The 14093-nt window shown below is 39.0% G+C and overlaps 1 protein-coding gene across 2 annotated transcripts in view; it reads left to right on the top strand.

Moving 5' to 3' along the window:
- Positions 1-14093, top strand: part of BTK (Bruton tyrosine kinase) — a 32228-nt gene that overhangs the window by 1310 nt on the left and 16825 nt on the right. Inside the window, exons 1-5 of one of the 2 annotated variants that reach the window (XM_055339063.1) lie at positions 5396-5685; positions 8214-8384; positions 8909-9007; positions 12208-12276; positions 13861-13942. In XM_055339063.1, the coding sequence (XP_055195038.1) occupies positions 5632-5685; positions 8214-8384; positions 8909-9007; positions 12208-12276; positions 13861-13942 (475 nt within the window). In that variant the 5' untranslated portion in view covers positions 5396-5631. Of the gene's footprint in view, positions 1-5395; positions 5686-8213; positions 8385-8908; positions 9008-12207; positions 12277-13860; positions 13943-14093 lie in introns of those variants that run through there. The other variant, XM_055339064.1, reaches the window with a different exon arrangement.

The following is a 14093-nucleotide window of genomic DNA, read 5'->3' as shown; positions in this document are numbered from 1 at the left end:
GGGATTGCTGGCCCTGATCAAGACATCCTTGGATGAGCTATTAGACCTCCAAATGGAATCCTGGCCTAATTTCCTGATCACCCAGTTCTCCAAGCTCAAAATCTCTATGCCATGTTGTGTGTTTCCAGAGGCAGGGCAGCAGGAAAGCCTAGAGGTGGCTTATAAAGTTGAGGGACTATTCTCTGTGCTGTTAGCTGTGTGCTAGTTCTGCTCCTTCCCTCATTTTGCATGCCAACTACCTGAAACAAGGGTGCGATAGCCTCTCTGAAACCTCAGTTATTTGATAAAACAATGTCATCCTTCTAATAATCCACAAAATGCAAATACTCATGGAACCTAAAGCATTCCACCAAAACAGTATCCCTTAAGGTGAGCCCTATTTGTTCTATTCTGACCCCCTTTACGGTCAGACTATTTAAACTATCTGTGTTAAAGCCCAAATTCCTGTTGCTTATAGCTAGTGATGTGTTTGTCTGGAATCCTTCGTAAACTCTTTATGAGAACTAGTGCCATTTTCCATCCACTTTTATGGTCTTGGTGCAACTTTAAATTATCATCACTATGATTTACTATTTCTATTTGAGCAAATTTCCTACAGAGACTTTCCTTTCAGCAGTCTAGACCTATACCAGGAAGTGACTTAGGTATAAGGGGGAAGAGATGCCTTTTGAAAACCAGTTCAGATATTCTCCAAAGAGTTATCAGTTACTGACTGCTTTTTGCCCAAAGATGTTATACCGAGACCTGATTGCTAATTCCTGGGAATAAGGGAGAGCTAGAATTTTCAGTGAGTCCGTGCTCAACAAGAAGCTAGAGGTAAGACATTGACCTAATTCACTCCAAAGCTGCTTGGTTATGCAAATGAAGCCATCAGGGGATGGGGAGAGAGAACTTCTTTGAGGACCCTGAAACAAATGGGCCACGTGTGACTTTCAGTTTCTATAGGGGTTCATGTGCACTGACAGAGGGTGTTTGAAACACAAAAGCCCTAATCCCAGGCTTTCCTTCTCACTCTCTGAGAAGCATCACCAGATGCCCTGAGAGTTAATGTTGGTTATCTGAACCTCAAGAAGAAGCTCATCTCATTGCCTGGCTTCCCTAAAACAAAAACAAACTATAGTCAATTAGCTCATCCCTCAGAAGAAGGAAATTCTAGAGAGTCAAGATAAGTTAAATTTTAGACAAGTTGTACATTGGGATACACTGGAGTTCAAGATCACTGGCCAATGAAGAAACAGACTAGTCAGAAATAAAAACAGAGTAAAAAATACTGGCCAAAAATGGAGCAGAAAATAAAGGAATGGGAAAGCCAAGCTCTCAAAAATTGCTATCTGGAGTGGAAATTGGTAAAATGCTTCTGGAAACTACTTTGTCAATATATTGCAAAATGCAAAATGCACATACTTTTTGACTTGGTAAATGATGCTTATATAGAGATTCTAATATCATGGGAAAATAACCAGGAATACTGTTAAACAAGACATTTAGATGTTTTGGGAAAAAGTTGTGTTGAGTGGATGGATGGATAGATAATGTTAAGAAATACAAGTAAACTACAAATACTATGTGCAATAGGATCTCAAATATAAGAAAAATGCAGAGAAGAGATGGGAGGTAATATGCCTGAATATCAATGCCTTTGGATAATGAGCTTGTAAGTGATGTTTTCTTTTTAATATTCTTGTGCTTGAAGCATTTTTTATAATGAACATGTGTTGTTTTGATATCAAAAGAGAGAATACGTAAAATGTATGAGCCAGGGAAAACAAAAACTAAACTGAAAAAGAAGTCCATTCAAGTCCAGAGTGAAAGATGTACACCCCAGTAGTCACCCTCAGAGCAGAGGGACAGTGCTCAAAGTATTACCACCAGTCTAATGCCGAGTGCAACTTCGTATTAGCTATCTGGCTCTCACGTAAAATGTTAACGTGAAAGGCTGAAGAAGAACCAGAAACCTGAGACCTCTTAGAGAGGACTGCAGCATATTAAAATTTGCCTGATTAACACCCAGCCAGAAAACTGATTTTGGCTGGAGGGCTTCACCACAAATTTGGTCACCTATAGCACTGACTGTGAAACTTATCAAATAATTAGGTTTCACTGGTGCCTGAATAGGGCTTCTTGGGAACTCAGAAGGAGTATTTAGGTTTCTTTGTTGCTATGGTTATATTCTAAAGAAGACTTCTCCTCTGGTTCCATGGCCAGGGAAGTCTCACTGAAAATCTCAATCAGAACCTAAGAGATGCTTCTGAGGACTGAGGAGATTTTTGGTAAGCTAAATATAGCCAATCATACCCTATTCTAATTTCAGACAGTTGATAATTCTACCAGATTTCATAGTAAAACATCAGGAAGACAGGACTGAAATGGGGAACAAGGGATAACAGAGACCACATAGGCCCACAAATAAGCCAGACCTGAGTTTGTCACTTTGAGTAACTGAGCATTCATTCTGAGAGTGGAAAACTATGACCATGCGTACAAGGATGTGCATGGCGGCATTGTTTATAACTGAAAACAAGCAATATAAATATCTAGCAATAGGAGAATGGATAAATCAAATGTGATGTATTCATCATATAGAATATTTTATGCTGGGATGCCTGGGTGGCTCAGTGGTTGAGCGCCTGCCTTTGGCTCAGGGCGGATCCTCAAGACCTGGGATCAAGTCCCACATTGGGCTTCCAGCATGGAGCCTGCTTCTCCCTCTGCCTGTGTCTTTGCCTCTCTCTCTCTCTCTCTCATAAATAAATAAAATCTTTTTTAAAAATAATACTTTGTGCATATAAAATAAATTAAAATGTATGAACTAGAGCTTTAACCAAGATAAAACATTATACTGAGAGGGGTACCTGGGTGGCTCAGTCGGGTGAGCATTCAAACTTGTGATTTCGGCTCAGGTCATGATCTCATGGGTGGTGCGATCAAGCCCCATGTGGGGCTCCACGCTCAGCAGGGAGTTGGCTTGGGATTCTCTCTCCCTCTCCTCTGCCCCTCCCCCACAGTGCTTGAGTACTCTTTCTCTCTCTAAAATAAATAAATAAATCTCTTTTTTATAAGTGTTTTTAAAGATTTTATTAAACAAATAAATCTTTATAAAATTTATACTGAGAAGAAAAGCAAGTTGCTGAAGAATATGTACCCTGTAAAACATGCAAACCAATACTAAATACCTTTCATGGATACTTACATATGCAGTAACAATATAAAAACATGCCTAGGAATGATTAACACGAAATTCAAGATATAGTTAACTTCTGAGGAAGGAGGGGATTGATTGCAGAGGAGTATACAAGGAGGTTTTGACTCTATGGTTAGTATTTTATTTCTGAAAAATGCCGGAAGCAATTATGGCACTATGTTAGAATTTTATAGAGCTAAGTGGTGAGTACCTGAGTGTAGTGTTAGTCTCTGTACTATTTGTCACACTTCATAATATAAAAGAAAGTACATTTGATCAAAAATTTACATTCACACTATGCAATAACAACCCTAGGGACAAAGAGTTGGCAGGTGTTCCACATAAATCTCATATTTTTATCGAATCAACAATGAAAAAAAGTCCTGAAAAGAAAACAGCAAGTAACACAAGTTAGGATCTCTTTCCAAAAGACTGAAAGGAAAATGTAAGAAAATCTGGCAGGGCTAAGAAGAGTCCACATATGGGAAAAAGTACAGTTGACAGTTAACAGGGATAAATCATCCTTTTTAGCTTGGAGGATTATTGCAGAGGAAAATGCTCCAGGATCCTGTACTCTCTCTTATCCCCTGAATTTACCATCATTTCCTCTTTTGTCAAATGTTCCTAGAAGATGCAGAGGATTCTGTCTCTACTGCTCTTTGATGGTAGCCATGGGGGATGACAGGTGGTGAGATGGATAGCATCAAAACTTATTGAAAGCAAAAAAAAAAAAATCTCTCTAGGAGGCAATGAGGTAGGTATCACAGAAACAGCAAGGGCTGCGGAGTTATGGATGAGTTTGGGCAGATCACACAACTTCCATGAATCTCACTTTCCTCACCTCTTTGTTGTAAGAAATAAATAAAATACTGAGTATAAAATGCTTGATGGGTAGACTGCACTGAGAAAAACAAGAATTTCCTTCCATTCCCCTCAGAATAAAAGGGAATAGACAGACTTTTTGGGTGCTTAAGTAATGCTTTAAATGAGAAATAGAGAATGATGTTTCTTGGATATTCTGGCTAAGTAGCTATTTGAACTATGACTGACTGGTTATTTCTAAATAGCATTTCCTGGACTCTTCCCAATCATAGGCAGGCTGTGTAGTCTTCTGAATTTTGCTCTGGTGTTTATCTTACCTTGAGCAATGATAGGACCAAAGGTGATTTAGTTTACCAATCCTACAGGTGCTTTTCGTATCAATTCCTTGGCATAGCGCAGTTTTTAAGATGGGTGAACTCTTATTAACAAGCATCCTCTTTATGAATTCTGCTGCTCCATAGGAAGCTGGGAGGCTGCAAAAGGTGGCCACATGAAAATCCTTGCATTTGTAGTTTAAAAAGAGAACATTATAATGCTGGAATTCTGTATTTTTTTTAATTTTTTATTTATTTATGATAGTCACAGAGAGAGAGAGAGAGAGAGAGAGAGAGAGAGGCAGAGACATAGGCAGAGGGAGAAGCAGGCTCCATGCACCAGGAGCCTGACGTGGGATTCGATCCTGGGTCTCCAGGATCGCGCCCTGGGCCAAAGGCAGGTGCTAAACCACTGCGCCACCCAGGGATCCCTGGAATTCTGTATTTTTAAAAAGATTTTATTCATTTATTCATGAGAGACACACACAGAGAGGCAGAGACATAGGCAGAAGGAGAAGCAGGCTCCCTATGGGGACCCTGATGTGGGACTTGATCCCAGGACCCTGGGATCACGACCTGAGCCAAAGGCAGATTCTCAACCACTGAGCCACCCACGTGCCCCTGGAATTCTGTATTTTAAATGAAGAACCTGTGTCTTTCTATTATTTTTCCTCCTCTTTCTTTATGTGAACATCAGTGTGTGAATGTGTGTGTGTTAACATTCATGTCACTTCCGGTTTCCACCCCCACCCCCACCCTCTGAGTGAAGTGGGGGGTCAGCCGCACGGTGCATCTTTTGTGGTCAAATTAACTGTCAGCTGCTGAAATTGTTAGAAGAAAATTTAGAAGCTACCATAAAGAAGTTGCAACTGCCCTCTAATGCAGTGTCCATCACACACCAACCTTCAGGAAAAATGCACCTCCTTTCACATTATTGGTGGATGAATCAGTGATGACTAAGGAAGAACGACCACATTTTCAGGCTGTGTGTGTCTGGACTGGATCACAAGGAATAAGGGGAAAGCAGTCAAAGAAGGGGCAACTAGACCTTGGAAATCCTGGGAATTCTTCAACTCCATGATCTAGTGGTAGAGGCCATTTCACCCTTTGCTGAGAGGGGTGATGGCTAGTGAGAGGCTTACTTACTTCCTCATACTTAGACCAGCACTAAACCCTAACCCAACAGACACTTGAACGAGAGGAAGGCTTCCTCTTGTACAAACTGGATTTGTTCTAAAAGAGAAAAAGAGCAGAGGCAATTTCCAGAAGGACCTATCTTATAGGAAGTAAGAGCAGAGGCCAAGACTGAAGCGGATGCTGGGTCAGAGCAGGGAATGCGTCCATCAAGAGCTTGCAACAAAACTAAAGGTAAAATGATGGGTATGCTTTACTCAGCTAAAAGAAGCAAAACTGGATGTAGTTTGTTAGGATGCTTCTGATCCAATTTACTGGGCATGCTACTTATTTTCATTAAGGCTTTATTTTATCTCGTGCAAGTTGAGTCTTTCTGATTGTGAAGAGCTACTTAATTGGAATTCACAGTGAAAAAAATGTGATCTCATTACAAGGATCTTGATGAGTTGACAGTTCTTGAGAATATAATATTACTTGGTTACCACTATTTCTGAATAAATGAATAATTTTAATGTTGACAGAAATCTCTGTGGGGTTTGAGCATTAGAAAGCACTCTGGTTGTAAAGTCTTATCAGTTTGTCACTCCTGTAGAGACCATTTAAACCAGGTAGTCAGGGACCTGTGTGACCAGGTGTGGGGAAAAAGTTTGTTCCTTGTCTAATTTTTCTCAAAAGATCATTTATAAACCATTGAATTAATCCACCACCAGAAGACAGTAGCATCGACATGGTGAATAAGTGGCAAAGTGATTATTTTGAACATCCCTGGTGTTCCTTTAACCTATTTTTTTATGATAGTCACAGAGAGAGAGAGAGACAGAGAGACAGAGAGACAGAGACACAGGCAGAGGGATAGGCAGGCTCCATGCCCCGGGAGCCCGACGTGGGATTCGATCCCGGGTCTCCAGGATCGCGCCCTGGGCCAAAGGCAGGCGCCAAACCACTGCGCCACCCAGGGATCCCCCTTTAACCTATTTTTAATGTCTCCCCAGTATGATAATAGAACCTTCTACACCACAGGAAAGAGCAAAATAACGGTGCGGATAGCCTCAGACTTTGATAAAAACTGCTCCCTTGTTTCCTTGGTGTGAGCAATAATCTGTGTTTGGCAGGTAGAAAAAAAAATGCTGACATTATTTATTCTGCATAGACAGATAAAGCATAAGGAGTTTAGTTATAAAAAATGTCATCCCTCCTTAAGAAAAAAACCCACGCAGCAGCCGGGGTGGTTCAGCTGTTTAGCGCCGCCTTCAGCCCAGGGCGCGATCCTGGAGATGGGGATCGAGTCCCACATCCGGCTCCCTGCAGGGAGCGTGCTTCTCCCCCTGCCTGTGTCTCTGCCTCTCTCTCTCTCTCTCTCTCTCTCTCTCTCTCTCTGTCTGTCTTTCATGAATAAATGAGTAAAATCTTTAAAAAAGAAAAGAACCCCACCTATAACAAAATTTGAGGGAAGCTGGTGATCTTTTTCAGTACTTATTTTGTACTGATTAAGTGCCCCATTTTGTGATAGTATTTATATTTTTCACTTAATCTTTCTAAGGAAGGTTTGGAATTATGCATAGACTTTAAATGAATATGCAATTGTGTGTAAACTGTAAGTGAATAACTAATATGAAGCATGTTTTGTGTGAATGAAAAAAACCAATGGTGATTTCTTTTGTAACTTTCTTTGCATTTTTGCACTTCAGCTACCTAAACTGAATCTTACCTAGAGTATTCTAAGTTTGGAGAGAGTAAACAAATTACTTTTCGTAAATAACCAGAGATGGCACCCATAAGAGTAGACAGTTGCATCACTTTTGTAAGACAGTGTCTAAAAGAACCAATCTAAGAAAAGGAGGGGGGGGGCAGCCCGGGTGGCTCAGCGGTTTAGCGCCGCCTTCAGCCCAGGGTGTGATCCTAGAGACCACGCATCGAGTCCCAGGTCGGGCTCCCTGCATGGAGCCTGCTTCTCTCTCTCCCTCTGCCTGTGTCTGTTGTTCTCTCTGTGTGTCTCCCATGAATAAATAAATAAAGTCTTTAAAATAAAAAGGAGGGGGAAACACAAACCAAAACACGCACACACAAAAAAACTAAAACACACACACACAAACCAAAAACAAAACAAAAGCAACTCCCTCCCCCAAAATTATTTTTCAATTTTAGAACAAAGCTTCTACCCTTTGTAGCTGAGCTAGTGGTTGATGGGCAAAATCAGTTGGGCAGCAGTTAGTGTATGTCCATACCTGCAGGTGCAGCCTCCATATCCTTACTATATGCCTGTTTACAGACCCCAGTGGGACAATGTTTGAAAAAATTGCATTCACTGTCTAGGAAACTGGGAACTGAAAGTCCAATATCTGCCTCAGTGAAGTTTTGGCACCTGCATTATCCCTTCTGGGGATATCAGTGTCAACAGCTGCACAGAGACTGTTGCTGTTCACAGATTCTGCACGTATCACAAAAGGGTGGTTAGTATAAAGTGGCCTCTAGACATTACTAAGCACACAGGTACACATCATTTGGCATCCAGAGCATTCCATTGCCTTATACAAAAACCCAGTGTATGTGAACTCATGCCTAATCTATCCTTCCAATTCACCATTACACCTGAAAACTGACAGAGACAGAAGCTATGGAAGGAGGATGTCAAGGTAGGAAGAAGGCTCTTTATTAGCTTTGCATGATTCTGTTCCATTTGAAACTAGGTGGTCAGGTTGAGAGGGAACCAGGAGGGATAAGGAATAATGTGCTGGGTCCTCAAGAACTTTCATTATCAACAGCACACAAGTGAGCTCCAGAAAGAAGAAGCTATGGCTGCAGTGATACTGGAGAGCATCTTTCTGAAGCGATCTCAACAGAAAAAGAAAACATCACCTTTAAACTTCAAGAAGCGCCTCTTTCTCTTGACTATGCACAAACTTTCCTACTATGAGTATGACTTTGAACGTGGGGTAAGTTTTTCTGCTGTGAAACCTGAATATCAAGGACTTAGCCTTAGATCTTCCTTGAGGACTAGATATTTTTGGTTGGAGGAGGGAAGTGGTAGGGATCGAGGTATATTTCAAACTCAGAAAAAATGTTTCTTAGCCTAGAACTAACTACAGCCATGTTGGCACAAAAAATTCAAAGGTGCTAAGAAGCCATGGGGGCAATCTTACCATGGAATCTTGCAATTGATCATTCATTAAATGCTGTTGAGAATGAAATCCACGTCTTGAAAATTATTCTTCATTTTTTATGGTAAAGGCACACACAGTCATCCACTCTTCTATAGTATTTGCCCTCTGATAGTCAAAAAAGTTTAGATTAATAGATCTGGAAGTTTTGCTGTATTTTTTTTCAAAATGACAGGTCCTGATGAATAGAACGTGGGTGTCACCTCACTATGTTGAATGATTAGATAACAAAATCTAATCATCTGGTTGCTTAATCATTCCTAATCTTTCTCCATTTTGTTCCTCATTTTCTTTCTCAGAGAAGAGGCAGTAAGAAGGGTTCAATAGATGTTGAGAAGATCACCTGCGTTGAAACAGTGGTTCCTGAAAAAAATCCTCCCCCTGAAAGACAGATTCCAGTAAGTAGAGACCATTGTCAGAGCAGGAATGGGGTGGTTAAGAAACTTGGAACACTTCAACTCTCTGTAAATAAACTGGTGATGCTGTACAATGTGGTAGAGTTCCCTTACAAAATTCTTCACTCTGGAACATATGGGTTATACTGAATCTCAGCATTTTCCCTCCAGATGCAGAACTCACTTAACCTTGAAAAATTCTAACACCAATTTTACGATGATTTTTTTAAAGGAATCTCTACAACCAATGTGGGGCTCAACCTCACAACCCTGAGATGAAGAGTTGCATGCTCCACTAACTGAGCCCCCCAAGAGCCCCAATATATGAAATTTTCTTTTCTTTTTTTTTAGTTTTTATTTATTTATGATAGTCACACAGAATGAGAGAGAGAGGCAGAGACATAGGCAGAGGGAGAAGCAGGCTCCATGCACCGGGAGCCTGACGTGGGATTCGATCCTGGGTCTCCAGGATCGTGCCCTGGGCCAAAGGCAGGCGCTAAACCGCTGCGCCACCCAGGGATCCCTATATGAAATTTTCAAACTCATCAGAGATGATTGGTTTTATTCTCTGAGATACCAGGATCAGATTTATGGGCTTGAGTTAGTCTGAAAGCCAGAATTCTAGGTCTCTGAGTCATGAGATTCTTTAACAACTCACTGTTTATTCTCCTTTGATTTCCCAGAGCCTTTCCAAGGCATAATGGCTATAGATTTCTAAGTCGAGTTTTTTAAAAATGTCATTTATTATTTTTCCTAATTACAAGAGTAATGTGTACTTATTTTAGAAACTCTAGAAAATACAACAAAGCACAATAAAGAAAATAAAATCTTGCATGATCCCATTATCCAGCTAAAATAACTATTGTATGTTGGTGTACAGACTTACAGATGTTTTTCTCCACTAGCAACACATACATTCATACGAAGAGTATATTATATATTTATTTTTGTAAAGTTTACTTATTCAAGGGGCACCTGGGTGGCTCAGTTGGTTAAGCATCCAACTCTTGGTTTCAGCTCCGCTCATGATCTCGTGGATCCTGAGATCCAGCCCCGTGTATGGCTTCCCTTGCAGCAGGGAGTTGGCTTGAAGAGTCTCTCCCTCTACCCCTCCCCCACTCGCATTCTCTTTCTCTCTGAAATAAATAAATCTTTTTAAAAAGCTTATTAAGTAATCTCTCTCTACACCCAATTTAGGGCTCAAACTCAGGACTCAGATCGAGTCACATGTTCTTTAGACTGCGTGTGCCAGACATCCCTATGGTATATATTTAAAACATAGAATCATACTACACATCTTGCTTTGTAATCTACTTTCTCAATTTAACGATATATGGAAACTTTCCCCATGACAATAGATACTCTTTAATAACGTGATTTTAATGGCTGTGTGGTATTCTCTATTATTAATATATTGCAATTTGTTTAACCAATCTCCTATTACTACACATCTGTTTCCAACCTGATATTGTAAACATGTTGAGAATATCCTTGCATACATCTTTATGTACTTTTCCTATTCTTTTTCTTATAATAACTTCCTAGAAGTAAAATATTATTATTCTCTTTACTAGACCTGCACAATTTGGTTATGTTTATCTTTTTATTCTATTTTATTTTATAGGAGTGTAATTTAAATTTCATACACTCCTATAAGCTATGTATGAGAGTATCTCTATTTCTCTACATTCTTTCCAATATCAGATATTTTAAATGCTTGTTAATTTGACAGCCAAGAAAAGTGGTATTTCATTGCTGACTTATTTTTCAATTTTTTGTTGCCCATGAGGTTGAACGTTTGTATGTCTTACAGTTCATTTCTATTTTTCTATTTGTGAACTGCCTGTTCATTTTTTTGCCCATCTTTCCATTAAAATGTTTACCCTATTGCTAGTACTTTTTAAGAGATCTTGATATATTAAAAGTACTAATCCTTTAACTGTAATATGTGTTGAAAATATTTTTCCCAGTTTTTATCTTTGAATTTTATTTATGATGTTTTTTTACTTGTTCATTGTTACCATTCTGGGTTTTAAAATTTATGTCATCAAATTAATTCATCTTTCTTAATGATTCTAACCTTTAGCATTATATTGGGAAGTCTTGTCTCCCATAAGATTATATACACGGTCACTTAGTTTTTTTCTCTGTCCGTTCATAGTTCCATTTTTATATTAAACTTTTGAATCCATTCAGAATTTACTTTGGCTTATGCTGTGAAATAGCCACCTAACTGCCCCACATACACACACACACCAAAATTAGTGGTTAAATATTTGTCCCAGCACCATTGATTGAGTAACCTCCCTTTCCTCAATGGTTTGAAATGGCTGAGGTTTTTTTGAACATGTATGTTCTGAATCCTATGTATGTATCCTATGATATGTATGCCTACTGGATTAAAGGAAACAATCCATAATAATTAATATTATCTGTGCAGGAAATTCTTCTGGAGTGATTGCAAAGGACTCCTAGTACCTAAGGAAATCCAAAAAATAACAATGCATCAACCAATAACTATGCTTTCTTTAAGTTTTTATTTTAATTCTAGTTTTTTAACATGCAGTATTATATTAGTTTCAGGTGTACAATATAGTAATTCAACAGTTCCATACATCAACTGTGGTCATCAAAAGTGTGCTCCTTAATTTCCATCACCTATTTAACCCAACACCCCCCCACACACACACACACGCACCTACCTCCCCTCTGGTAACATTCAGATTGTTCCCCATACTTAAAAATCTGTTTCTTGCTTGGACTTTTTCATTTTTTTCCTTTGCTTGTTTTGTTTCTTAAATTCCACATATGAGTGAAATCACATGGCATTTGTCTTTCTCTGTCTTATTTCACTTAGCATCATACTCTAGCTCCATCCATGTCATTGCAAATGGCAAGATTTCATTCTTTTTAATGAGTGAATAGCATTCCATTGTGTATGTATATATATATATATATAACATATCTTCTTTATCCATTCATTAATTGATGGACACTTTGGCTGCTTCCATATCTCGGCTATTTTAAGCAATGCTGCTATAAATATCAGCGTGCACATATCCCTTCAAATTAGTATTTTTGTATTCTTTGGGTAAATGCCCAGTAGTGAGATTCCTGGGTTGTATGGTAGCCCTGTTTTTAACTTTTTGAGGGACTTCCACACTGTTTTCCACAGTGGGATATGCTTTCATCTTTCATTGCAGAGAAGGGGTGAAGAGTCCAGTGAAATGGAGCAGATTTCAATCATTGAAAGGTTCCCTTACCCCTTCCAGGTAAGGTATTTTCTCTCACCAGCTCTCAAAGGTACCTGTAATGTAATAATTAGGGATAGGTTGCAGGACACAGTGAAGAATACTAGGTCCCAGTGAACAGAATTCGAGGAAAACAAGGAAGCTGAAGTGAAAAATGAGACTGACATGGGCTAAGAGTGTTTGCTTTTCTATTTTCCCAATTTAACATAGTACCTTTTAGTCCTTTCACCTCAAAGAGAATCCATAATGGCAGTAATTCTATTATGGTGTGTTTTGTCCTTGGTAACTGCATTGAGAATGATGCTCTGTTTGTTGAGTGAGCATTTCACTTCCTTCTGGTTCTGCCTATCTGTATAATGGTGGTCATGTGGGTTGAAAAGACAGAAAAAGGGGAGGGAAAGAGTAGTATTAGGAAGTTCTGTATGGGGAAGGCTTATTAGACTTATACATAAACCTAAATTATATTCTAGTCTGAAACAACTGAAGAGCCACATAGACATCTGTTTCATAGATCCATTGTAATCCATGAAGGAGAGCAAGAGCTTCAGATTCAATCTTCAATTTGGCTTGCTTGTGTCCCAAAAACTCTGTAGGTCACATGTTGTGAATATAGCAGTCTCTGCAAACAGTGAAAGCCAGAAAAGGAAGTGGAAAGTCTCAGGGGAGGGGGCTTTCTGTCATGGATTTATGAGCACAGCAAGACTAACAAGCAAAAAGAAAGATGTGTGAGGATCTTGTTTATGTCCCTGACTGTATCATAGTTTACAAAACCTGTGAAATAGGAGTGTTTTAGACATAGTTTTTATTATTGTTGTCTTTCAACTAGATGATGTTGTTTGGCTGGGATAGTGGATGATACTAAATAGCAAGTAATTCAAATTAATTTACATTTGATTTCAGAATCCACTATGTAATGTCTATTACATCTGTGAGGTTTGGAACATGTTTCATGCACCTCCAGAACACTTAACACAACAATGCCTCGTACATTTGAAGTTGTTAAAAAATATTGTTTGATTTGATGACAATGTTTAATATGTACTTTACTCTTTTTGAAGTAAATATATACTTTACCCTTTTGTGGTTCCTAACTTGGTTTATTTTGGCAAGGGGAGGCCACTAGGCAGTAGGAGAAAAATTGGCCATGAGTTAAAATTTTGCTTCATATTATCCAAGTGAATAATCCATATGTAACAATCAAGACTTGAGTTACACAAATCATTACTTCATTTTCTCTTCTATACAAACTCAAGGTTTAATCAGATCATAAAATATACTTTGTTGAATAAACACAAATCCAAGTCTCCATCAAGGCTGGGGGAAATATTATGAACTAAGTTGACACACAAATTGAAACACAAGTCAAGAGGATGGAGGACTATTTAAAAAGCTAAGAGCTTCTAAGTCTTACAACCCTGGATATGAATTGTTCAGGAATTTTTCAGATAGTTTACATGACCTCAGCTCCAAGGCTGGCTGAAGACTACCTTTCTTTGTTTCCCACTATGAATATACAGATTTGTAGCTTAACATTAGTTCCTTCAAAGACATTCTTCTTTTTTTTCTGAATCCTAACTGCTGAAGTCTGTGTGTCCATTGCTTCAGGTTGTATATGATGAAGGGCCTCTTTATGTCTTCTCCCCAACTGAAGAACTGAGGAAGCGTTGGATTCACCAGCTTAAAAACGGTGAGAATTATTTGGAAAATAAACTAGTTTCCAAAGAAAGAAGGAAGAGGGGAAGGAAGGAAAACAGAGAGAAGTGAGGAAAGAGAGAGAGATGGAGACAGAAAAGGAAAGAGAAAAGAAGAATAGACAGAAGGAGTGAGGTGAGAGAAAG

This window comes from Nyctereutes procyonoides, unplaced genomic scaffold (genome assembly GCF_905146905.1).
Source record: "Nyctereutes procyonoides isolate TBG_1078 unplaced genomic scaffold, NYPRO_anot_genome, whole genome shotgun sequence".
Classification (NCBI taxonomy): Eukaryota; Metazoa; Chordata; class Mammalia; order Carnivora; family Canidae; genus Nyctereutes; species Nyctereutes procyonoides.
This window is presented reverse-complemented; position numbering and strand designations above follow the sequence as displayed.